The 27,866-nt window shown below is 45.1% G+C and overlaps 1 protein-coding gene across 1 annotated transcript in view; it reads right to left on the reverse strand.

The window, feature by feature from the left end:
* The window catches only part of PHLPP1 (PH domain and leucine rich repeat protein phosphatase 1), a 131,251-nt gene extending 111,277 nt beyond the window's left edge, over positions 1 to 19,974 (reverse strand). Inside the window, exon 1 of the mRNA XM_042868708.1 lies at positions 18,852 to 19,974. Within this exon, the coding sequence (XP_042724642.1) occupies positions 18,852 to 19,974 (1,123 nt within the window). The remainder of the gene's footprint in view (positions 1 to 18,851) is intronic.
* Between the last annotated feature and the right edge of the window lie 7,892 nt (positions 19,975 to 27,866).

The following is a 27,866-nucleotide window of genomic DNA, read 5'->3' on the forward strand; positions in this document are numbered from 1 at the left end:
CCAGGCAGCACTGCTAGGGGACTCCAATGCAAGGTCTTGTTACTGTCACTGAAGATTGGGGATGAGGGAAAAAGAAGGAAAAAAGCCAAACAGATTCCTCGATACAACATTGTGGTATCATGATAAAGACCAGCCAAGCTTGGGAAAAAAAAAAAGACTATTAGTTCCCCTATCAGTGGGGTGGAAAAGACTATGCCAATAGAGCACACATTTGTCACCACCACAGCAAACACCAATAGCACTGATAGCTGCAGTCAAAACAAGACTCTTCTTTCAGAAGGTTTACCCCACTCCTATGTGTTTTTGTGGGCTGAAAGAATGCAACAAACATGATTCTTCAAGCCAGATAGCACATACATTTTACTTAACCCTGCAAAGCAATCTAATAAGTACAAGACAAAGTCTTTTCTTTGGATGGATATACATCCAGAAGAGTGAAACAAAGCCCCACCCCAAACCAGGCTTTAGGAAAGCTTCTTCTCCACGAACTTTTCTAGAAGTGCAACAGCACTGTCCTCAGTACAGAACCCCCTTGAAAGGAAACAGATTTTGTTCCCATTCAGCACAGAGCAGCCCTTTGGCACTGGCAGGTCACATTTCCCTGAAGCTGTGCAAACACTGACGGGTTCCCCAGGGCCTTTGAGAGCTGCGGTCCAGCACACTGTATAAAAGCTCCTCACAAACAATTAAAAAGCAAAATAATCAAGAATCCTTTTCTTGATGGGAAGAAAAAAAAAAAAAAAAAAAAAAAGCTCCATTTAAAGAAAAAAAGACAATCTGTTCTTCCACTTAATCAAAAAAGAGTAATTTTTAAACAGGCAATACAGCAATCAAGAAGGCAAAGCAGTGGGTGAGCAACTGCACTGCTCCCCTGCCAGGAGTTCTGTATTTGCTTTCAGCCTACTTTTCACTCTCCCTCCCCCCAAAACTGCCCCAAAACCACTACAGTGGGAATGCAGTTGCCTATTACTGCTTTTTTTTTTTTTTCTCCTTCTGCAGTTGAAAACACACACAGCCAAAAAAAGGCTGTGGTAAAAAATCCAACCATCACAAATATTTAATCTCAGTAATCTAGATAATTGCCTCTGAGCTTGAAAGCAACACTCTGAAGTCTGATTAAGGTTTAAAGTGTACAAAAATTAGAACAACATACTTTATCAGGACCAGCCTGTTATGAAAGCTTGGCAAAATAAAGCTTTAAGATAAAGATATTATAACAAGACTTATTTTCTTTCCCTTGTATTAGGGTGCTGGACTGACTCCTGCCTTACCGCCCTCAGTCCCCTCCATTTTTAGAAATCTGTAGTACCTGAATTCTGCATTTAGAATCTGCAATTTCACAAAACTAAACTTTTATTTTGCAGGCAGAGGTGAAGGGAAAGGAAGAGTAGAGCCCTTCAAGCAACAGCTGGATTCCTTGGCAAATTAAAAGCCTCAGGAAAAGGGCTCCACTGAGTTCTTGTAACTAATCGCACGCTGGCTTAGAGCTAACAGGAGGCTCAACTTTATGAAAACAAGTGATTAGCAGCCTCTGAAGTTTCAGATAATTTAATCTAGCTGTCTGCTATTGCAAGCCATTAGAAGTACCAACATCAGGGCCACCTCGAACACCTGTGTCAATACAACATAAACACAGCTCCAGACAGAGGCTGGATAGAATGGAAGGATACCAACTGCTTCAGACAAACATAGGGGAGCACCCAACCCTTCTATCAGAAGGTTCCTCAGAGAAGAGGTGAAAGCTCTTGCTCACAGTGTTGCCCAGCAACACGCTGCAGAAACCAAGAAGCTCTCAGACAGCTGCCTGGGGAAAAAAAACAAAGTAGGTCTCCACATCACCAGCATTCACATCCCCAGCTTCCAGGACAGGGCTCCCAAAGGAAACAAAACCTCAAGGTTATTGCTCGTACTACGGAAAAACCCAGGAGGCTGCAAGCAGAGGCAGCAGCGAATGTGAGGAAAGGACCTTTGTGCAAACACTGCTTGCAAAGGGAAAGCCAGCTGAACACCAACCTGCTTCTACTGTATGTATCCCTACCATCCATGGCACGAAGTCAGCTTTCTGTCAGTAATCCTGCAGCTGGCAGGAATCCTTGTATGCAACAGAACGACACATCGCATTCAGATTGGGTAAGGAGCTTCTATACAGAATGAACCTTACACTCAAGGGCTCTTGGGACAAAGGATTTCAATGCTTGTATCTGCAGCAAAGCTGATCAGTGCACATAGCCTAGAGATTCCTTGTTCATTGAGTCATGCTTTACCAACACCATCTCATTTGTGGCTGCAACTGCTCTCTCAAACCATCACGTTGCCTCTTTCACAGGCAGCCCCAGAAAACACTAGTTCCCCACTACAGTTTTGAGGTCAGAACCACGGGAAGAAGCATGTGCCCTAAAACACAATTTTCAGCAATATGTGGGGGAAAGGACCAGAAGCCACAACTTCTGCCTGCTTTCCTACGTAGTTCCTAACTTCAATTTACTTTTAAAATACAAGCGAAAGCAGACAATATGGTGCACCCTTTAGAGGTACCTAAACTTTTCTCTAAACAAATAAGTAAACCAAAAGTAAGAAACGGTACTGTAGTAGCAAGAAGATTCGAGAGTTAAATTTTATCCTATACTCAATAATCCTAGGATAAGTTAGTCACAGCTGAATGAGCATCTACCATACTCAAAGGATACAAATGCTGAAGACCAAGTTAAAGGAATATATGCTAGTAATACTGTGCTTTCCAATGAGGTTTTTAGTACTAAAACTTTTTCAAGAACAATGCCACACAAGTCGTCAGACGTGCACAAAAATGGAAGAAATGAAGGAGGCTTACCAGATGCTGGAACATAAGAGGATATTCTCCAGCTGACCCTCCTGATTTGCTGCAAACCAACTGCATAAAGGCCTGCACATTACACTCTTGCAAAGGACAGCACAACACTGACATTAAAAGTAAAACAATGGCAGATAACCATTATCACCATAATAAAGTATGTCCAAGAGTTTTCTAAGTTAAACAGGCTAAGAGGGAAATTCCAAAGCCTAATTTTATCCACTTAAGTATCTAGATACACAGACACATTTGCAGAAATATTTTCCATTCACGTGATGGCTACAGCATCAATTGCTATCTTAAAACATTCTGTTAAGCACACGCACACAGACAAGTTTAATCTTACAAAGGTGCATGCCTGAGCAGAGCAAGTCCTACACTGATGGGGGGAGGAGACAACTGCTTCATTAAAAACAAGACATTTTTATACAAAACTCAGCCACACATCACGTCTCCAGTCACATCATGACTCCCAGTCACAGGGTGTGAAGAGTGCATAACCCCAGGTTAGGAAGGCAGAGGAACAACAGAACCCTATGGAGATTAGAATTTGCAGGTGGGTGTTAGACCACATCAAACAGCTTGCAGCAAATGCTCAACTCACTTATATGAATCAGAAGCTAAACAAAAAGACTTAGCATTACAGGAGACCCTTGAGTATCTTGAGCATCCATCAAGTCAAGTCTTACAGCTAGGAGGAACAACAGTATAGCTTGAAGAGTTCTAACATCTTACTTTGTGATAGCAGTCATTAACTCACCATGACACGCCATAACAGAAAAAGGAAGAGAACTAGCTTTCCAGTGAAGTCCAGTTCTCTACTTCCTTATAACACAATTGTAGGCTTCCCACCTTCCCTACCTTCCCTTTAATATTTTGTGCTATGAGAGTAGAAATAAGCTAATTTAAAAGCATTCATGCTTCTCTTTTTTTCCCCCTCTATTTCTCCAATGCTCAACACTAACCCACTATCTACTCTCATTTTCAAGTGATGCCAACTCACTTCTTCAACTGCCTCATAATGGGAGCTTTATTTAAAGTGCAAATCTTCCCTCAACAGACACACTCCCTTCCTCCAACACTCAAGAACAGGTAGAATAGCTGATGCTATTTATCTTTGTTTAATTAGAGACTTCTACAAGTTGCTACAAAAATTTCAAAAGACGAACCTTGAAGAAAATGTGTATTCCTACGTATTTTTAAGCCTTGTTATGAAATAGAGTTCACAAAATAAGTAAAAAACTTCTAAATTCTGAAGAGTTATAAGTACATGTATACAATTGTGTATAAATACATATACAACCTTCAGCTTGCCTGCACGTAAAGAGCAAAGCAGTCACAGTACTTTTATAACTTAAAATGGTAAATTTTTAAAAGAAAAGCTGCAGATATTCAGCACCATTACCTCTAATAAAAAGAAATGAAAACCCTGTTTTAAACTAAAGGGGGGAAAAAAGCAATGAAGAGCAGCTATTTCACTCTCCTTCTTTCCTTGTTTTAACTTGAACAACCCAAGCAGTTAGCAACACTTTCCACAGTTGCACATGGTGATGTTTGCCATAATCCACAAGTCAATGTCCTTAATAGACTGTATTTCTAGAAACTGCAGCACCTTAAGAAAACTAGTCTAGTCATGACAGCTCAGGAAAAGGATTTCAGACTGACCTCTAAAACGCACAGAGGATGAAAAGAGAAAAGGGCAAAGTACTCATCATGGACAAACAGAACTATACTGGAGTCTATGAGAAACGCTTTTCCTTATAGAAACCACAAAGGAAAGGAACACAGCTCTAGCACCCACTCCAGTTTTCAGAATAACAGGAAGCTGTAGGTAAGCACCACAGTGGCAAATTAAGCCTTGTAGCTAGGGAGCCCTCTGCATGCCAGCTTACCAATAAAAATGAGATCTTTCAACAGTAATTAGGTTGCCTTCAGGCAATCTAAATTTAAGATGTTGTTTTGAAGGGTACACTGGCTCATTTTGTACCCCAGCACAGGAAAGTGTACTTTGCACATCTTTTCTTTCTAATTTGCAAGAAGATCCAGACACAGAACTATGCCAAGAAATATCAGATCTGAGGAAGAGTCTTAGCACAGTTCTGCTTGTTTTGGTGAAAATGCAACTGTCTTGAAGATTATCTGCCTTATTTACCTACCTGCATTCTTCCCAAGACCTGTCAGCATCATCAGCAGAACACCCTCACTGAGAAGTCACTTTCCTTTCCACCTTGCACTTTACATATGTCAACATTGTCTATCACGGTGGTATCTAGTTATAAAGATAAGATACCACAGATTAGACATGTGGGACAGCTCCTAGGAAGTAAAGTGAATGCATAAGCTGTACATAAGCCGCATTTTGTTCTTCCTGTCTGCTAGCTCTGATTTTTTCATTACTTTCTAAGTTTTGTTTCACCTTTTCCTCTCAATCTCTGCCTTGATCTGGACAGGTTGGATCACTGGGCTGAGGTTAACAGGATGAAGTTCAGCAAGACAAAATGCCAGTTCCTGCACTTTGGCCACAACAACCCCAGGCAGTGCTACAAGCTTGGGGCAGAGTGGCTGGAAGACCACGTAGCAGAAATGGACCTGGGGGTATCGGACGATGCTTGGCTGAACATGAGCCAGCAGTGTGCACAGATGGCCAAGACCACCAATGGCATCCTGGCTTGTATCAGAAATAGAGGTGCTAGCAGGAGCAGGGAAGTGATCATCCCTTTGTACTCAGACCCAGTGAGGCAGTACAAAGACACTGAGGTAATGGAGCATGTCCAAAGAAGGGTAATGAAGCAGTGAAAGGGTCTGGAGCACAAGTATTACGAGGAGCAGTTGAGGAAGCTGCAATTGTTCAGTCTGGGGTTGAGGAAGCTCAGGGGAGACTTTTTCACTCTCTACAACTGCCTGAAGGGAGGCTGTGGCAAGGCGGGGGTAAGCCTCTTCTCCCATGTAATTACCAATAGGACTAGAGGGAATGGCCTCAAGTTGCGCTGGGGAGTCTCAGGTTTGACATCAGGAAATACCTCTCCAAGACAGCGGTCAAGCACTGGAATGAGCTGCCCAAGAAGGTGGTGGGGTCATAGTCCCTGCAGGTGTTCAAGAAAGGTTTAGATGCTGCACTGAGAGACATGGTTTAGTGGGAAATACTATGATGAAAGGTGGATGGTTGAATGGATAATCTCAGAGGTCTTTTCCAACCTTGGCGATTCTGTGATTCTACCCTTCCCTTGCACCAAAAGAAACCCATTCTTCCACTAGCTCCCTTCACCAGGCTGTACATAAAGTTCCTCATCCCCTCCTTGAGGGAGCACCAGCAGACATCTGTAAAACAGCCTGAACATAGGGGCTACAAGCACTGAAACTCCAACAGAAAAAGAATTATTTAACTTGACTAAATACAAACAGACAGCTAGCACATGCCACAGTAGAGTTTTCCTCATCAGACCCAGTACTTCAGTGCATATGAGATTGCCTGTGCTAACAGAAGCACTGCTCTATCCCTGTTCTGACAAATCCTAATATACCAAAGTATTCAGCTATCTTGGGTCTGCGGACTGTGAACTTCTCATGATTCTTTGCTCTTTCTCAAGGGCTGCCAAGTGTATAAACTGTTCCCATTATTTACTCACAGATTAACAGTTGGTAAATTGGTCCCAGGGAATCACTGAAGAATTTTCCTTATAACTATTTCCCTTGCGTTAAAAAAAAAAAAAAGCCAAGCACATAACGCCTTCTACCCACCCACCCCCACCCCTGAATCAATGTGAGAACTTCCTGCACTCAGAACAGCATGAATAGAGCTGGCAAGTAGTCAGGGAGATAGTACAGGCCCATGAATGCGCTGAATTCAGCTTCTGTGCCGCCGTTAAATTAAAGGAATTCAGGAGCCTCACAAAGGCTCGGTTATTTAATTATATTATAAAATAAAAGGCTGAATCTATTAGACAGCATACGAAAGAAACTCCTTCCCAAGTGCCTGTGCGGAACACGCAGCCCCAGTGACTCGGCCTAACCTTCTCCCTTTCCTCAGGGCGACATCAGCGGCGCCTCTGCCAGCGCCCAGCAGAGCTGGCTGTGGTGTGAGAGCACTGCCTACCTGCTGGGACCACAAGCCTCACCACTGCATTGCTGACAAGCCGTGCAGACTTACCATGGCGATGTTTCACCTTTGCGCTTTGTTTACTGCAAAACTCGTGACATTTCCAGACAAACTACATCATTATTTACCACTGTATCTTCAACCTCTAACTAGATGCATTTACAATGCAGCATTCAACAGGTCCTTGCTTGGCTTCAACCTCCTTCAGTAAAAATTAAAGGAGACACATTAACAACTACAGCCAAGCAGCAAGATGTCAAAACCTCTACTTCCCCAATCCTGTGCTTGCTACCTTCCATCCCCCTATAACTAGCCAGGAATGGATCCACTCTGCAGTTCGCCTTGCAGTCTCAAGAAACAACAACAACAACAACAAAAAAAAATCAAGGCAGCTTCCCTCATTGAGGGCTCTGCTTCCCACCAAATCTCTCAATAGCCTCATATAACAATCTCTCTCCTCAGTATGAAAGACATGACACGCTGCAGAGAGTTCAAAGTGTCATCAAGATGATGAAAGGACTGCAGCATCTCTTCTGAGGGGAAAGGCTGAGAGACCTGCAATTGTTCAGCTCAGAGAAGAAAAGGATCTCGATGTGTACCAATACCAACAGGGAAAGATGGAACCAGATCGTTCTCAGCAGTGCCGAGTCAGAACAGGAGGCAACAGCCACAAACTGGAGCTCAAGATGTTTCCTCTGACCACCAGGCAACACCGCTATACTATGCAGGCGATGGAGCACTAGCACAAGCTGTCCAGAGAGGCTGCTGATTTCCCTCCTTGGAGACATTTAAAAGGCACCTGGACACAGGCCCAAGAAACCTTCTCTAGGTGGCCCTGCATAGCAGTAGCACTGAAGCAGATGAACTCCAGAAGTCCTTTCCAACCTCAGCCATTCTCTGTCTCTGATACACATGTAGGAAAACAGATAGGATGAGAATACCATAAAGTGGAAAAGATAAGATTGACCCAGAGCACAGTATACTCATTCTTACAGTTCAGCCAACCTTGCTTATTACTTAGGAACTCAGCATGTTATGTGTGACATCTCTCCTGATACCAGCACCCGGTCCTCACACCTTACCACAAAGATGCCAGCCACCCACCAACTCACACAGATTTGAAATGCTCAGACCAGTACCATGCGGACACAGCTTAATGAGACTTGTGACTACCACACCTCACACCACCATGCTTTTCACGAGCCATCAAGAATAAGAAGCAAACAAGTATTCACATTCACAGCAAGAAAGCCATGCATACTTGACTGCAAATCAATACCCACTGGGATACATTCCTCTGAACATGAGGTGCCAAAAGGATGAGGGTAACTTCAAGACTGAGAAGCAAATACTCACGAGAGCTCAACAAGTCAAACCGGGACATTTATGTACAAATGATAAGACAAGGTTTGCATAATCTTTCAACAGGGAGATAGCGAAGTATCAGTTCCCTGCTACTGAGTATGAAAGACACAACAATATCCTGATTCAAAAAGGTTAGTGGACATTAACTTTATACCATGTCATTCATTTTCGTACAGACAGCATCTACACTAGGTAAGGGAATTTGACATTAGCCTCTGAGCATCTCTGAGCATCTACATATTTTGCTGCAAAGCCATGTCTGCAGAGAAAGGTTCAAAGGATTTTCATATGAGTATGTGCCTTACACGTTTAGAAAAAATAGCTTGGATACAAGCTACAAAGTGCTCAGCAAAAGTAAAACCTGAATATTAAAAAACAAAACAAAAAAAAAAAAACAGCGCCAGCAATAACCCATAGAGAGCCAAGACACAACGGTCAAATGAACTACTGAAGAGTCTCCAATAAGAATTCCACTTAAGGGCTGCCAGTATGCACAGTACCTGAGAGAGCTCAAAGGCACTTAATACCATGTTTGGAAAGGCATCTACACCAGTTCTTTGTGGCATGCTCAAGAACCTCACAGAATGAAGACTACATAAACGCTTGAGGATATTTTTGTGTTTAGCATCAGGTAAATTCACATAATCCTCTCCTGGACAAACACCTGCACACTGAATTCTGAGCATCTGCTTACTGGGAACCCATCCTTTCTCAGGGTTACAGGAGGAGACCAGACTTGCTTCAGGCCATATTCCCCAGCAGCACCTCCCTTTACAACTCAGAAAGCTCAGATGGCTAACTATATTTTTTAACTTGATCTGTTGATCATATTTAGCTTAGCTGGTGACAGCAAGTAGGAGGGCACTGCCAAATGCTTTAAGTCCTCTATGTTCATTGCACACATTCCTAAAAAGTGTAAGCCTTACTGAAGTGCCAAATGTCATGCCACTGTTTGCAAGTCAGACTGGTATTAAAGATTCAGAATGTCCAGTTGGAGGTTCAAAGATTTTAAGACTATGAACTCCTCTACTGTCAGCCACAATTCTTACCATGCATGACCAGGATATTTTTTCTTTCCTCATCAGTTTACAAATTCTTCTTCTTAAAAAAGTCCTTTGATAAAATTATGCAGGCCCCCTAAAATCTACATTTGCAAGAGACGAACCGCTGGGTAAAGAACGTACACATAACACAGGATTTTTATTTAAACTTTTCATGTGCTTGTTTCTGTAATAAAGTAAAACCTCTTAAAAAAAAACCAAACCCTTAAACTCTTCCAAGGTTCTGCTTCTTTCTTTTTACTACCTCATTCCCTTATCCTACACCGTTAATACACATACACACAACAATTCTGTTACACAGATTAGTGGGCACTGCAGAGAAAAATCCTAGAACCTTCAAGAACTGAAAACAGGATTTGTTGCACAAAATCAACAAGTTCACAAATGCATCCAAGAATGTCCCAAAACTTCCTGCAGGAAAAGTCTGGCTGCATATTATAGGCTGAAAGGATTCCCCCCCCCAGCAGAAGTAGTATTTGCTGTCTGCCAGCAACTCAAAACATGCCTCCTCTTAATGCCTAACTGAAGATGCAAGAGGCGTTGTAACTGCTCACATTCCAGTGGAGCATTACATAAAGGTACACAACACACATGGCATTGCAAATTAAGTAGACATAATATACACCTCAGGCTTCAGTAGACCATTTCCTCTGGACAGTTATTTTGGCACTGACAGAAGGAATATGACTTAGTCCAGGGCAGACTACAAAGCCTCCTAATCTTTCTGCTGTGATATCTAGCAATACTGATCTGCACATTTTTGTTCTAGGCTGTATGAAGGAAAGTTTAGAAGATGATAAATAAACTAGGATCTTTTATCTCAGATTCAGAAAACAAACATTCTGAAGGGTATTTCTTACAAGAGACATGCCAAAGACAGAATCTGCAAATCAAAAGCAAGAATAATGTAATGTAGTTTTCTTGTATTAGCAGGAATTAAAGTTGTCATTTGATTAAGAAGATTAAAGAGACACGAACCAAGCAGTCCTCAGTGCTACAGTCTAATCTCAAGTGGAATGAATGTACTTATAGAGATGATTCCACTGTTCTTGAAGTTATGAAATGAAAACGGTTTCTGTTATTTAATAGTCCGAAGCATATCGCACTATTTTTCAGTTGATTCACATTAAAGATGTAGATAACAGATTCTATTTCTGTTGACAAAGACAAGAGACATGATTTTCATGTCACCAAAGGAAAAAAGATAAGACACATCCACAGCCACTTCACAGAGTTTGGACACTTCAAAGAGTTCAGATTCCCATTCTCAGCCAGTCCTTTCTTTTATTAGCTATGACACCCAGGAGGAAAAAAAAAGTTAACTATTTGCTCTGAAAGGATATAAGCTCTGGTCTACTTTTAACCTTGAAACGTTAATCCATGCCACCAACTATGAGTTTCACACTTTCACCAAGTCAGCATACAATAAATCCTCAACCCTAGGACTGAAACAAGAAAAAAAACACCTTTCATGTAACTACTTATTTCATTGCTTTCAAATAGCCTTCTGGTGGTATCTCTGAAACCTTAAAATGCATCTCCCACACATACAATTAACTTTACAGTTAGGAACATCCTGTTTGCAATGCATAAACTGTCCTGCCTTGTGCTTACATCCATGTACCATCAGCATAAGAAGAAACTAGAGATCCTAACCTGTTAACTTGAGTACAGCCTTCTTTCAGGAGTTCAATGCTTCATTCAGAACAGCTTCTGTCATTAAGTGTTTTATTATACCAGGCAAGCTTTACAGTATGAAAGACAATAATGACATACAGTATTAGGCTGTCTCAGATAATTATAATTCAGTTTCACAAATAAAATGATTGCTCACTGGGACTGTCATCCCCTAGAGGTTTGTTTGTCCCACTACATAATACACAGCAAAAGGAAAAATATGTTCCTCCATCATTTACAATTTGAGTTGATAAGCATCATAAAGCAACTGGTCAAATCTAGCAGGGGTTGTTTACAATCAATTATCTTCCAATAAGCAGACTGCACATACAGTATCTTTGCTGTTTGTAGGACCCTTCTCAAAGCCCTATGCTCCTATTATCTGCTTTAAAAGGTTAGAGAGGATAGGACAGGAGGAAAAAAAGTCAGTGTTGGAGAACAACGAAACAACACTGTGCAGCAATCTGATCAGCTCACTGTCCTGTTGGAAACTTACTGGTTTCAAGGCAGCCTTAAAACTAAGGAGCTGCTTATCTAAGGCTTATCTGAAAGCAAAATCTTTGCTAGTAAGGACTTCAAGGTATTCTATACCATTTATTTTAAAGCAAATAATAGGGTGAACCAGGCATAGTTATTGTTTAAAGAAGCATGCAGCTTTTTGAAAGGAAAAGGACTTGGTATTATTCTCATCAACCGAAGGTGCCTGAATCACACGTTTTGTTCTACTCTTTGGAAATTCTCCTCTCAGCAGAGCACACATTCAGAAGAGGAGTGGTCTGTTATTTATCTTAATTGCAGGTCTTACTATCTCTTTCTCTTTGGACACAAAGATTCATAAATTGAACAAACAGGAAGAGAAACTGCATTCAGATTACATAATTAGGTTTATGTAAATTGCACCTACAGCCTCAGCTTCTGAACTTCAAAGGCATTCCAGCTCCTCATTACTCCCTTGGAACAAGGCCCACTGTTTTGTTTTTATTTAAATAAGCTGGCATAGCACTTGGAGTGCTTGCAGATGAGAGGCACCGCTTAATGTGGCGATTATGGGGTTTCGAGAGTTAGGAATACAATTTGGTGCCCAATGAAGTTGGTGGGAAGAGTTTCGCTGCCACTGGAAAAGGCCCAGAGCAAGTAGCAGCCTACCGAGTCCAGAGGGCCAAACTTACCTTTGGTCCACAAAAAAGCATTAAACTTTTAAAAGCCTCCTCCACTCTACTTGGATGTTTGAGTCTGCATCTCTTCGACAGCTTCATTTCATTTTCCTTCTATACTGAGAACTAAGCTAGATGAGATTGGAGAGAAAAATCCCCTGAAACTGACTATTTTAAATCGGTATGTAGGTAGTTGTTCTTAACTGTCAGATCAAGGAACGCACAGTTAATTGGGCAATGAGTATTTGAAGGGATGCTGAAAATAAGTCAAAGCCAGCTGGAAGAAATTTTACTTCTCCATCAACTGGAGAAGCTTCAAAGACAGTATGCTATGCTATGAAATTAAATGACTCTTCAGGAGGTCTTTCTTCTTGATTTAGAAGTTGTCACCGTTAAACAAAAACGTTCTCTGAAGAACATTTTTGCCCCCAAAATAACAGGGGGTAGTGGGAGTTCAACAACCATAACGAATGCACAAGACATTCTACAGCATTTCCATCCATCCATGTACTTTAACCACACCTACAGGAACAGACTCAGCCATCAGACTGAAAGGGTCAGGCCTGGTCAGCTAGCTCAACAGGGAAGCAAGAAGAATCCAGATTGTGTAGCTATTCTGCCAGTGACCACCATCTAAAACCAGTGACTCTATGTGACAGTGGCAGGGAGTATGGTAGGGGCCATCATACCCATGCTATCTTACAAGACTCCAAATGATGATTGCTGACAAGCTTTTTCTTTTCTTTTTTAAAGCAAACACTAAGTGGATGTGACAGCTCAGACACCAGAGAATGTTGGTTTTACTATTAATTTTGACTACCTGAAATCCCCATTGGGATTTCAACTGGACACAGGAGCACTGTCCATTTACAACCCACACGTGTCTCTCCATGCTGTTAGGACAGCTGCTGCATTTCAAGAGGCAAGTGATGTGCATTCTTTGCATGCAACATTTTATCACAAAACAGTCAAAAAAAAAAAAAAGGAAAATTGTGCCAACTTAAAATACATCATAAAAAGACTTAAGTCTAAAATTCTCCAATATCTAAGACAGCTTCAGTGATTAACAGGCATGAATCAGCACTCAAGAACCAGCTACTTTTGGCAAACAGTATCTGTATTAGGACAGCATAACCAGAGAAATAGCAGTCCAACTGGGAAAAATAAGCTCCAAGTCAATAGGTTATTTTATAGTGAAAATACAAAAATTATTCTCTCCAAAAAAGTAGTGCTGTAATTCACACAACTGTCCAGAAAAAAGCCATGTAAAGTGCAAGAATTACACAAAGGGTAAAACTAAGGACTTACGAGTAAAGCAGAAAATACACAATTTTCAAATAAACATTTCCTGACATAAAACTTGCAGTGCTTAACTACCACCTATCTATACACAATTCAGCCATTACCATGCAGCTGGAATTTCAACTCTAGTTTCTAATCTGACTCGTGAGTATAAGCAAGTGGTTATTGATTACTTTTAAATGAGGATGTTTTCTTCCTGTGAAGTTTCTTAAATGTCTTGTAAAAGCCAAGCATTTCAGAATTCCTGTGTTAAAGCCACATCTAGAAGAAAAGTTAAGGCATTAATTCCTGAGTGAGTTTAAATCTTTTTAGGCATTTACAAGGGTCGGTTGCACTTCCTTCATGCATCACTGAGAAGGAAAAAAATGAGCTGGAATTATACTATCGAGATAGTGATGCTCACAGATGACTTCAGTACATCTGTCCCTTCTACTTGAGCTGGTTTCCCCACACAAACTGCAATTGACTGCAAGCATCAAAGCCCATTTCACTTCAATCCACACACAGAGACCTCAAAAAAATAGCAACCAAGCAAAGGTAAACACAATATTCAGTACTCTGAATCAAAGAATAAAGTTATTACCAGGCTATTTCAGACACAGCTTCACAGAGCTGAAATCCCCACGTGAGCAAACATTCTAAAACACAGCAATAAAACTGAGTCAAGGGAAACAGCTGAAAACAGACACATGCAGAGATTTATTTGATCTTATCCAAAATGCCAGTGTGCCGCATCCCACAAGCAGAAAAGTGATTAAACACTGAAGACTGAGTCCAAGCATCTTCGCTTTTACTGTCCAAGGCAAATAGAAAGTTGCAAGTTAGTTTTGGATTTTTTTTTTTGTCTAGAAGTAGATATACTTAACTCAAATATGAAGCTCCCGTAAGCCCTGAAAAAAATACAGCTGTTAGCAGGTGAGGTACGGGTTCCCACCAAATTAAAATGCTGAGCGTAACAAGTAGCACTCCCATCTCTGAATTCCTCTTCTGTGATATTCCATGGACGTACACGTTTCAAACTGACCTTCTCAGACATTCTTTTTACCTCCTTGTCTTCTGGAGGACCACCTGGATAACCAAGACGTCTCTCTTCACATTGCTTTATTAAGCCACAAACCAGTTCTCCGTAGTTAAGAAGCACATGCCAGGTACTAACATTATTATTTTTGTACCATTATCTTTCCAAGAACCACATACCATTTTAGCTGCATAGCAGCCTGCCAGTGTTCTAACAGAACAGATGGATGTTTTAATTGCACAAAGGCATTTAGGTATATCAGCAGTGCCACCACCACGGGAATGTTTATGCACATTTGCAGAAAGAAAGAAGGAAATAGCTGGTGAGATATGGAGAGAGGGGTAGCAGCAGAATACAAAGAGAAGAAAAAGGAAGAAAAAAGATGAACGCTGCACTCCCTGATGCATCTCAGTTGAGAAACTTCATATTTTTTATATGCAGTTACTTTTATATAAAGAACTGCTACTCATGTGTTGGTACTTCACACGTACTTAAGTTATGGATGCTAGCCAGGAGCACAAGAGAATGTAAGAGCTGCAAGAACCGCTGTACTTAACAGGTGTTACATACCAAGGTTTAGTGGTGGAATGCTGGGGGGACTTGCAGCTATCTGCACTCAGCCTCAGAGCCTCTCAGAACTGCCTGCCTTGGGAAGACCCCATTCCAACCGGCACTCTTACGTAAGCAAAGGCTATCGCTGCACTGGGACAGGTGGAGCAAGACCAGCACTGCTGCCATTTAACACTAGCCTGCAGAACAGGACTAGAAAATTCACTACTTTGGCCATGCCAAGATTGCCTGGATTTAAACACATGATGTCACTGAAATAAAGTCGTTCTCTTAAGCGGGAAGTTTTCCATATTACTTCCCTTGCAGGAGATTGATTATGGTTACAATGATTACAAAGTAAACAAGATATATACATCCAAACTACACTGGAAAGGAAAAAAAAAAAAAAAATGGAAGGGCACAGCAGCCCAGCATAGAGGATGTTTTTCTTTCAGCTGAAGAAGAGTTCACTCACCGGGACCTTGCCTTTACAACCACTAACATAGGAAAAGCCATCCAAATGTGAACTAACTGATTTCATGTTAAATAAGGTGTTGGGTTTCAGGAAAAAAAAAAAAAGCCAGTGCCCCAAAGTCAGAAGCTCTTCCTTACAGCACAGCTGCTGTCCTGCTCTAAGGAGCAGGTATGTCTATGGCATGTTTTCCCCTTAAACATCATGCAGTTATCTTAAATTGAGTCTATCGATGCATTTAATAGCTGGGCTGATTTATTCACTAAGACATGCACACAGCAAACAGCCAGCAACTCAATACATGTCTCACAGAATGCTGCCATGCCTGTGGTTTTCATCTATCACTAAGCATGCAACACCTGGAAGTCTTCATGGGACCTCAGTGGCCACAAGGGGTGACCCATACTACATGCTCCCACTCTTACCTTCACAATGGACAGAGCAACATTTTCTGCAATGAAATTTCAGACAAAGCTGGATTGGTTTGTGCTCTCAGCTTTTTAAAAGGTCACATGAGCAACAAACCTCTCTTCATAAACAAAACCTGACAGCCAGTTGCCAAATTAACACCCTTAATTACATCCGGCATTTCTTCGTTTTCTGCCCACAGGCAGTCACCTACTGGAAAGCGATACATCTGATGACACCATCAGGTGCAGAAGCCCTGTGTCACATCAGAGAGCAGACAATTTAACGACAGCCAAGCGCGAGAATCAAACACCATCACCTTTCAGTAGGAAAGCAAAAAAAGCCTCAAACATCCACCGTCCTGAGCCGGTCTTATAGTCCAAGTCCCTTGCCATGTAGATGCTCCACAGCACAGGGCTGAGCAAGACTCCACGCTTACTTCTGACCTAAGGGCTCATAACAAATAAGGGCTTCTGCAGTTTTTCAAATGGCTACGTTGGTGTATTAGCCCATTTTCCTTCAGCACACAAATTGCAGAGAAGGCAAGGCCACTGGGAAAAATCTCATTTTACAAGAATTATTTTTACAGAGCAATAAGGAACACTATAACTTGTTTTTGAGAAGCCTTCTGGATCACAGCCACTGTTACGGTTTTAGGAATAGTTTAGTAAGTCTGACCTAATCGGTCTCTCAGCTACAATATCAGGACTGTAATTGCACTATGGATTCTTATAGAGTTCCATAAGCAGTAAAGGAGTATCTCAGCAGAAAGCTATTTAACCATATCCTTTTAAAGAGAGATTAAGTACTCCAAACTTTGAGGACAGTATCTTTTGTTGAGATGGATTTCAACACAGGGAGAAGTTGACATGCATGGCTAGCCGCTAATGCCCAGTTCTGCTCAAATCAATGTTACAGGGGGCAGAGTTGGACGCTTACATCTGTAATGGGCTTTGTTTTAGCAACAGCATTATTGCACAGCAATGCTCAGTCAAGAGACTGAAGAAATTGTGCACACTCAGAGTACAAGTAGAGGAGACAAAAATATGTGCTAACCACATTTTGAAGTGAGTCAAGACAGCACGCAGGAGGCAGTTTTACATTCTCAGTGTCACATTTTGTTTTCTGAGCCTCTTTAATTCAGAATACTGTGTCTAAAGAACAGACATTTCACTGCAGAATGTCTATGAACAGCCACATCATCAGCTGTATCATCGCTGTAAAACCCCTGATCCTCTGCAGCTCTCCTAGTTAGTTTTTTCCAAAAAGCATATTTTCACGGCTTCCACAGCTAGAGAAATCACCACTACACGGTAACCGCTGAAATCACTGGCTGTATCACCTTACTTTGTTTGGAATTTTTAGCATTGTTTCAGCACTGAGATCTTCCAGCCTTAGAATCGTCTCTCCCCAGAAACACAGAAGCCCAGAAGTTATCGCTGCATTCTCCTCTCTCCACACCCCGAGGGGATTAGGGAAAAGAATTCTTTATAGAAGCGGTGCAATGAATCCAGCCTCAGTTTACGCCATTTCACATCAGTACAAGACCAGGATCATCAAATCCTACAGAGACCACTTGCAGGAAATTACAATTGCAGGGGGATAGAGCTGCTGATTGCTCTCTATCGACTGGGACAAGGCAGCCTGCCTAAGCCAATAACTCCAGGGCAAGCAGGAAACCACTGCTAAAATATTCCTTCTGGTACTCCTGGAGGATCATTTGATCAAAAAGGTGCTTCCAACACCGTAACTCCATAGCCAAAATTGACTCTCTAATGTGATGCGTATTCCTTTTTAAGTCTCCTTCCTTTCCTCCCTTTCATCACCCAGCAGAAAAATGAAAGGCCATAAGGATGTCAGGAGGAGCTGCCAGGATAGTTACACCAAGTCAGCAGACGACATAGCAGCAAAGCTTCCTTCACCCTTTTGGCTGGAAACACTCTGCTACAAGCACCGGATTACAGGTGTTTCAGGTGTTGATCGCAGATCCCCCCAAAGAGATAAGTTTTCAAAGAAACACTGCACTTTTGAAGCACAGAGGCACGCTGCCCGGGATACGGAATTACATAACACATTTGCATTCATTTAATCCCACGTATGCTTACAGATTTACATTCCTATTTCAGAGCCTCGTATAAGGAAGTCCAGAGCACACAAGCTACGTTCACCAATAGGCTGTGACACCGAAATAAAGCAGCTGCATTGAGCAGGTAGAATTCATCACTTAACGCACAAAAGCTACATGCAAACAGGCGTCGCTGCGTGCCTAAGGCTGACCGACGTCTGCTGATTCTGCTTCCTATAGAATGCATCCTGTTAGAACGGGCCAACCTAAAACGTGCCCGCGCGTTCCCGGCCGCCGGGAGCAAGGGAGCAGCGCTCCCTCCAGCACCACCTGCTGAACCCCACCCTCATCACCCGGACACAGCAGTTATTTCTGCTCTTCCCCTATCTAACCCCGTCCTGCCAGATCCTCGACTGAACGCCACTCGGTATCCGTGCACGGGAGATATTTTTAAGCCCCCGTAAAAGAGCACCGTTGCATAACCTCGACGCGAGAGCTAACTTTTCCACCGACACCCTCCAAACCCCGCGCCCAAGGCCGTACGGCGAGGCTGCCTCGGGAATCTCTCTCCCCCCGGGACGAAGCCTGCGATAGCCTGTTCCTACAGCCCGTGACGGCAACCTCGCCGAACCCACCACCGCTCCCGCGGCACGAGGCGAGCAGCGGGCCGAGCTCGCAGGAACGCATCTCTCCCTCACGGCGGCCGTAGCGCAGCCGCTCCCTAAGCCCGGGGCCGAGCCGCGGGGACGGCAGCTCCCCTCTCCCCGCCCGCGGTCCTCCTCGCCCCCGACTCCGCTACGAGACGACGTCAGAGCAAAGCGCCGAACCGCGAGGACCCGCGCGTCCCGACTCACCAGCGTAGAAGCGGATGAGGCAGCCGGTCTCGGCGTCCATGCCCTCCTCCTGCACCCGCCACAGGTCCCTGAAGCCCAGCTGCGAGAGGTAGTCGTTCTGGATCCGCAGCGGCTTCTCGTGACCCTCCAGCCGCCGGCTGGTCTCCCCGTGCAGCTGCACGAACAACGCGGGCGGCCCCGCGGGCGCCTCCCGGCCGCCCCCCGCCCCCGGGCACGGCTCTCCGGGCGGCGGGCGGCCCCGGCCCGGCCCCGCACCTGCCTCCGCGCCGTCGGAGGGCGCCGGCTCCGCCTCCAGCTCGTCCGAGGACGACGAGCCGCCGCCGCCGCTGCTGTAGGGGTCCAGGCGTTCGGAGACGCTCTCGGCGCCGGGGCTGAAGCTCTCGCAGTCGGAGCCCGCCGGCCCCAGCTCGCCCAGCAGGGAGGGGCACGACAGCGGCGGTCCCGCCAGGTACAGCTCGGCCGGCGGAGCCGCGGGGCTCGGCGAGCCGCCCTCCTCCGTGCCTCCCGCGGGCGGCGCGCCTCGCGTCCCCCGCCGGTTCCCGGGCCGCTCCCCTTCGGCCGTCGGCTCGGCTGTCGCGGTGGCGAGGCCCTCCTCGGGCGGCGGGGGCTGCGGGCCCGCCTTGCCCGGCACCCGTACCACGCCGCCACTGCCGCCGCCGCGCGGGCCGGGCTGCTGCAGGCGGGCGGCCACCTCGGCCGCCGTGGTCTCCAGGGTGCAGAGCACCGGGCGCAGGTAGCGGTTAGCGTGGCGCTCGTAGACGTGCACACAGCCCCGCTGCAGGTCCCGCCGCACCCAGTCCCGCTCCGGGGGCTGCAGCGGCTGCAGCTGGCGGGGCGGCTTGGGCAGCAGCGCCTTCCTGTCCAGGCTGCGGGTGCCCAGCGGCGCGGCGGCCGCCGAGAGGTTCCTCTTCAGCCGGCCCCGCCGCAGCAGCAGCGAGCCGCCGCCCGCCCCGCCGGGGGCCGCCGGCGCCGCGGGGGGAGCCGAGCCGCCGGCTGCCCCCCGCCTCCTCCGCGGGCCGCCTGCCGCCTCTGCGCCGTTCTCCGTCGCCGGACCCTTCCCGCCCGGAGAGCGTTCGGCCGCTTCTCTCGCTCGCTGCTGCTGTTGCTGCTGCGCGGGCTCCATCGCCGCCGGGGCCGCTGCCGCCGCCGCCCTCCTACCGGGAGCGCCGCTCGGCCGGCCGGCGCGGAGAGGGGAGGGGGGCCCGAGCGGGACGAGGCACCGCGCCCCGGGAGGGGGAGGGGAGGGGGGACTCAGGGTGCAGCGTTCCGCCGCTGCCCCCGCGCCGCGCGCCCGCCTCAGCCCCGCTCTCCGCTCGTCGCCAGCGCCATGAGGGAGGCGGGCAGCCAGCGAGCCCGGCGCCGCGCCCGCCCGCGCCTCATGAATATTAAGCGGCCCCGCCGCTCGGGGGAGGTGGCCCGCCGTGACGACACCGCTCGCGCGGCGAGGCGGAGCCTCGCCCATAAACACAGCGTGACGCCGGGCGGAGGAGAGCGGTGGCTGCTGGGAAATGTAGCCCCCGCCCCCGGCGACTACAGCTCGCGGCTGCGCGCGCTCCTCGGATTCTCGTGTCCCGCTCTTTTCCTCCGTCCCTCAGGCGAGCGCTGTTCGGCGGCCGCCCGGCAGCGTGTGCCCGTGGTGGAGCGGCCTCATTGATCACACGCCCCCATTTCACCCACCGCGGTCGCGAGGCTGGGGCCGTCCCACCTGAGGTCATCTCGTCAGAGACGGCGTTCAGAGGGGCTGGGGGTGTTAAGAACTTGCACGCGCGCCGATGGAGCCGCTTGGTGTGAAGGGTCACTGGGAAAGCATCGTTACCCTGTCATTGTATAGGGCTAGAACGGCTGAAAATATTTCCTGACAAACTGCTGAAGAATCAGTATCTAGACGGCGATACTCCCTCCTCCCACCTGCAAATAAAGTTAATTTAAACGAATAGCTGAAAGGATAAATCACAATCAGATAAATGCAATTAGCACAAAGGCACAAGCCTATTTATCTGCAGTATTCAGAGAATTCGCTTATGCTCCTGGGGACGTTTTAGCTGAGTAACGTGGGTCGGAAGGGGCTGTAGTTGCCTGAGGTCATTCCTTTTTAATACAGTTTGTAAAATGGCAGCAAAACATGATGCCAGAGACTCATCAGAAGTGCTGTGCTCCGCAGTAAAGTGGGGGTTGTGGTGCAGCACTCAGTGTATTACAGCCCGATTCTGTGTGCTCCCCACATTCAATTGTAATGATGCCTACAGATTCAGAGCACCCTCATGCCACCTGTTTCACGAAGGTTATCCCAGGTCTCCTAATTTAAGATCACGAGAAAAACACTTTATGTGCAAAGGCACACACCAACACACTCAGCAGAAGAAGACAGCAGGCTCTGGAGACGTTCTTGTTAGCAGTACCACTTGAAATAAAAGGCAGTTTGTGGAAAACAGTCTGTTATCCTTGAAGGCAGTCCTTGGAGTGAAGCAGAGAGAGAAAGAAGCTGTGCTTTTCTCTAATTGTTCAATTATCTGACTGTTCACACTCACAAAAAAAGATCTAAAACACAGAGATCTTCAAATACATCTTAGGAATGCAGAACTGGAAGGGAGGTTTCCTGGGACATCAGGTGTGCCCTTGTCCCCGAGGATCCCAGGTCTCCATACCTAGCTGAATGTCCTCCCAAAACGGACCAGGTGGGTCTGCCCACGTTACCGCTCTGGTGATCAGGAGCTGTCTTCCACTTTTCGATCTGAATTTACACATGGGTGGTCTGTACCCATGTGTTCCCATTGCCCTTTGACTCCAATAGCTTTTTTTTTTTTTTCTTGTCAGTGTCTCCCCACAATGTACTTACAGGCAGCTTTTGTATCTCTGACCAGTCTTTGCATTCTCTTTCCTAGACTAAACAAGCTCCTTTTGCCTCCCATGGCAAGATAAACTACACAGTGCAAGAACACTGGTGGTGGGCACCCCGTCCCTGGAGACATTCAAGGCTGGACAGGGCTTTGAGCAACCTGATTAAGCTGTGTGCGTCCCTGTTCAGTGCAGCAGAGTTGGACTCGGTGACCTTTAAAGGTCCCTTCCAAATCAAACGATTCTGTGATTCTATGATAACACGGAGTGAAGGTCATTTCGGTAGCCTCGGGTCAGGCACATGGTGGAGTGAGCTGGAGGAGCTCCGCACAGTGCTGTGAGCCAGCAAGGGGCTGAGCTGACCTCGCTTCTCCTGCTGCTCGGCTGACTTACTGCTTCCCCTGGCCTTGCTAATGAAGGGCTTTAGGCAATCAAACAACCAAATGGTAGCAGCCCAGAGGATGGAAAACTGCTGGATTTGTCTCTGCTCTGTGAGATTTGCTCGGGAGTAGGAGGCTGCGGTGAGGCTTCCTGTGTTGTACCATGGGGAGAGAAGGCAGTACACTGTATCTCTCCCCAGTTTCCTGAATAGTCAGGCAGTGATTTCTGTAACATGCCAGCATCTCCAAACGCAAAGTGGTACAGAGCCAGGTTGTTTTTGCTTTATGCAGGGAAGCGCGTTTGAAATCTTGTAATTATATGCATGTTCAAATTGAACTCTTAGGCATATGAGAATACTGTGCAATTCTCCGTTTCCCAGTAACTGATCAATGCTTTTTAAATCTCTAGGAATTTTGAGTTTTGCTGTGGATTGACTACTGCTATGAGATGTGGAGAATGGAGCTTATGAAATTGATTTTTGTCAGAAGGAAGTGGAAGGGTGAAACACACATCTTCCTTTTCTAAAGTTTGATTGATGATGGCTATTTTGAAGAACGGTAAAATGGAACAGGATGGTTTGCAATCTGCAGTTTTCCAGCTGGAGTCTGGCAACCTTGATGAAGAGTTTTCTGATTATAGGAGTTCTATAGAAAATAAGGGAATAAAAAGTAATCTATCACAGATTACTCTGATACCATACCAAAAGTCTTTATATCAAGTGAACAAATAGTGCATACCCACAGACAACGTCAAGAAACACCAGAAGGCCTTGAAAGCCCACAATGACCTTTGTGTAATATACCCAGTTATCAGAGGCAGACAACATACAGCCTTCGTAGAATCAGTTTTGCCATAAACTATACTCAAAGGGAATTGTTGAATTACATCAAATATGCAACAATCACCCAATTTGCTTTTTTTTTTTTTTTTTTTGCTTTTTGTTGTTTTTGTTGTTATTGTTTTTAAATAAAGCCTTTCAAGAAAACATGCCTTCATTAAACAGGAATTACTGAATCCCTACTCCTCAACTGCAGAAAACTTGGCTGACGAGTCAGTTCTGGATGAAAAGCTGATGAGCACCGAGAAATGCTAATGTGGGAAAAATTCTATTCATTTTTCCTCTGCTATAAGTCATCATCAATGGCGCTGTTGAACGTTCATCTGTGATTTAAGAAGGTATAAATCACCTAAGTGATTCCAGTTAGCGCGTGAAGGTGGGGAGGGAGTTTAGAAAGAAGGAATTTCATGTTCTTTAACACTGTAAAATGCTAGGGGGCTTATTCAGCTCTCTTCAGTAGCCTGTTTTTCTAGTCTGGGAGATTTTCCCTTCACTCGTGAAAGCAAGAGACCAATTTCAATGTCAAAATACTCAAGGAAAAGACAAAACATTTGCCACTGTAAAAATAATTCAAAGAGCAAGAGAAAGACGAGCAAAGGGACCATTTCGAATTGAACGATTTAATAATATCCTTCTTTGTAAAGGGAAATTGAATGTCTTCATACGGAAGCTCTTCTGACAATAACACCTAATTTTATCAGTAGTGATGATTTCCAGTCTTTAAAATGCTAGGTACGCACCTGTATGCCTCATCAATCGGTGGGGCTGTCACAACTGTAGGAGCAAATTGGGTATGCACGTAACAAGGAACAGAAAATTTACACTGCTGCTCCAGCTGTGAGCTTAAACACAACACCGCGTATGCTCTGGGCTGCTTGTGCTCATCCAGCAGTGTAAGGTCTTCAGCGTAGTAAGGCATTTAAGATGGTGCTTATTCAACAAAACTCTTAATTATAAATGTGCTTTTAGATTGAGCATATGATTAAGAAGCATTCTTGAGTAGAGAAGTTTCCATTAACTGATGCCTGAAATAGAATCATAGAAACACAGGGTTGGAAACGACCTATAAGATCATCTAGTCCAACCGTCTCCTCATCACCACTGCCACCACTAGCACTGAAAGTAGAGTTAGCCTTTAAATTATCTAACAGGTTGCACTTGTGTTTATATATTCAGGAATGGCAGAGTTGCACTGCCTGGAGGCTTGTTTGTACTTACATCCCCCTAAATAATTTTCAGCAAGGCTTGATCTGTGTTTCTAATTCCAAAACCACTTCCACTCAAGTTATATCAACACCACTAAATGTTATTCAGCTCTGCACCTCAAAGCACTATGCAAAAATATAGTTATTTCCATGTTACAGGGAGAGGAGAAAAGAGCCGAGTGCCTTCCTGGCTGCACGTTAAGCTCTCTGGAAGGAAATGGGCAGAGTTCAGGTCCCCACATCCTTCAAGCAGGACATGAGGCTGTGAAGCACCCTTCTGGCTGAAGGAACATCTTGCCCCTGCTTCTCCTGGGCTGGAGCTGGGTGCAGCACTCTTGTTGCGACGGTCAGTTGGCACACAGCATTATCTGCCAGCAGTATGTGGCTCTCCCATCCCCAAGGAGGAAGGTCTTTACTCTTGCAGTTCCCCTGCTTGCCACTGAGATCTCAGCTTCTGGCAGAGCTGAGCTGTACTGCACTCAACACGGTACGGATTTCCTATGCAGTCACCAGCAGTGTGGTGCAGAGATCCTTTGGTTGCACAAATGCTTTCTGTTGTGATGTATGCCGGTTGCAGTATGCCAGCATTGCAGTTAAACAGTTTGGAAGTGCAGTGTCATTACCAAACTGTGGAATTTCTTCTCCAGCACAAACTTCTTGTCTTCATCGTGTATGAAGAAAACAATTTACAGAAATAAATACCTGCTTCCCCATTGCTGAAAACCACACATCAAGGAAACAAATTCAAGAAGAAACACCGGCTTTGTTGCCAGGATTGATTACAGGGTGGTGTGAACTGTTCTAGTGTCAAATCCTGTATTAAAATTATAACATTGTTTTACAGATTTTGTTTTTCATTTGTGTTGATATGAATTGCAAAGCTAGACCTTCTGATTCCCTGTGGATTCAGCAACCTCTATACACTAATCCTCTTACTGCATCTTTGGCTCTTCCATCCTCTGCTACCTATTTTTTTGTTTTTTTAAAAGGAAGAGAGCTTCATTTTCAGTTAGATGCTAATGCACTGAAAGATTCTCTTCCAGAACTGTAGTAATCCTTCCATGTAATTATTTCATTTTATCTTTCAGGCTGGTATGGCTTCTTAAACCCATTTTGTTTCAGAGCCTTACGACTCCTGGAGGTACAGTATTCATCACTACTGATAGAGATGGATTATGGTGGATTCATTAAGCTGTAACCAACGCAAAGACTTGGATGCAATGTTTTTACACACTATACAACCCTAACCAGCACGGCTGGCATATTTTGAAATGACCCAGGAGATCCAAACATTTTTAGTATCAGTTTTTCGTGAGGTTTGTCACCTCCCTCTGATTCACTTGGAAGCGTCTCAGCCAAGTGATGGCACTGCCTGTTGAAGGGCCGTACATGAAGGCCTTTCACTAAAGCTGAGCATATTTTTCTTCCATACCACAAATTTGGCAACAAAGCTGGCTGAGAAAGTGCATTCTGCTTCTCCCTTATATTCGTCACTTCTGTATGCTATGCTGCCCTGTGACTCTGAGGCTGCCCTGGCAACCGGGAGATGGAAATGCTCTTCATTAACAGGAATTATGCCTTAAGAATGTCAGGTATTGCTTCAAGGCAGTAAGAGTCTATCTCATAAATGTGTAGTTTACTTGTGAATGAATATGATGTGAGAACAGCGCCGTGGAAGATAAAGTTTCAAAATATGTTACTGATAATTTATATCAGTACAGACTCAGTGCTATCAATGGCTGCAGCTACAGTAATTTACAAGAAGTATGAGCACAGATGCACATTATGCACTTTGAGGGAATTATTTAACTTTATTTCTTGAACTTGAAAAGTGTGTCTTGTTAAAAGTAAACGTAGAAATCCTCCAAGGAGCTTAATAAAATAAAGCCATATTGTCAGGATCAACCTAGAAGGTAGTACTAAAGCAGCCATCTCAGCAGTGGAAGTGTAGTTGTAGGGCCGTGCATGAAATTAAGAATGCTTTTAGCAATACAGTAGGACAACATGAATGAACCCAGTATTGAAGAATGAGTCTAAACAAAATATTCAGAACAGTGAGGCCAACCTGCAGCCTAGAGGTGATAGGGCTCCCCAGGCAATGACCAGGTTGTGGTGAGGCCCTGCCTCACGCCCTCTTTAAGTCTTTGCGGAACCTGACGTGGTGCAGGTGGGGAGCAGCTACCATTTCAGCATGCAGATTTCAGTGAGGTAAAGAACCATTCTGCACCGTAAGCTTTGCAGATGTTGGCCAGGGCACAGCAAATCGTGGTCACAGGTATTTATTTGACATCCAAACTGTTTCAGCAGCATTGTTCTGCTTTCAGCTTCCCAAAGGTGCCCTGTGTTGTTCTGTGAATGCCACAAACAGAGCTGAATACTCTGTGCAACTTCACCAGCTCTGGCAGGAGTGAAGATAACCAGGTTCCCCAATTCCCACAAATTCTGCTTGCTACAGCAGAATAGTCTCATCTTTTCCAGGTGCATAATGCCCAGCTACCATCACCGGTCCATGCTCTCCATAGTACCAAGCACCCATGACCTACCTATTGCACAGATCGAGATGCATTTTGTGGATAAAATTTTCCTTGGCCTCTTGTGCTGACAGGTGATGAACTTGTGAAAACCTTTGTACAGCTGAGGTCTGTGGCGCTTCGAAAGTCAGCTAGATTTTAGGAACTCTGCATCTGCCAACAGACAGGGGTAAGCCACCTTCATAACAGGATCACTTCAGCTTCCGCCTGCCTGGTGCATTTCTTCGGCACACCAGGCAGCTCCATCCTGCATCAACAGCAGGCCTGGAATTCATGCTGTGCAAACGTAACCTTTCAAGCATGAATTTCTGACAAAGGTGGTTGCCCAGAGCAAATGGTGAAGGCTTTTCTTGCAGAGATGAAAAGGTGGAGAGAGGGAACCAGCTTGGCAGCTGGGGCAGTAAGCAATCAGTGTTGTGTTTTGTTTTGTTTAAAAAGTGTTTGAAGTTTTTCCTGTGCAGCTGACTTGTGTTGCAGCAGAGAAGACCTCACCATGGAGCGTTTCTCCCCATCATCTGCAGACAGGCTGCTGGCAGCACTCCCATCCACAATGATCTAGCACAGCTGGCCTGCCAGGATTTCTGTCTGATAGCTGAATATTTTGTGTCATGCCGTTCTTGGCTGCCCTTTTATACTTTCTCCATGTTACAGTGCACAAGAACCTCCAGCAGATTCTCGGGTGATGGGCAGGAAACCATTTACCACGTCCTTCCTCCAAGCTATGGCATTGCTTTCAAAAAGCATAATCTAATTGCTAGAATCTGAGGATTTGTCTTTGCTTGCTTTAGCCAGAGCTCTGGTGCCTCGATGCCATCAGGCGTGGCTCCTCTCCATCGCATACCCTGAGAAGAAAGGTATTGCATCATTGCATGCACTGCCTCTTGCTGGCTGCAGTTCTCCATTCTCCAGCACATGCAGAAAGTAGTGGCTCAGAGGCTGTGCTGACTCTCCCTCCATCCTTAGTGCCACGGAACAGTTTTTGAAGGAAGTGATCATGCTGAGCCAGTGTGGCTGTGGAGTAATGGAGGCCACACAGGCATGATTTTGCTGGAGATGAAGGAAGCCACGTTGTTTGGAAAGCCTCCACATGAAGCTTGGAGCAAACACACTCACTGCAGAGGAGAGGTGTACCTCTCCCAGGGAGTAACAGGTGAGCCAGAACGTGCTGAGATGGATGGGCTTTTTTTTGCTGTAACATCTCCTTGCTGTCACGCCTCAAGCAGAA

Source organism: Lagopus leucura, unplaced genomic scaffold (assembly GCF_019238085.1).
Source record: "Lagopus leucura isolate 7727_CA_CO unplaced genomic scaffold, USGS_WTPT01 Super-Scaffold_100002, whole genome shotgun sequence".
Classification (NCBI taxonomy): Eukaryota; Metazoa; Chordata; class Aves; order Galliformes; family Phasianidae; genus Lagopus; species Lagopus leucura.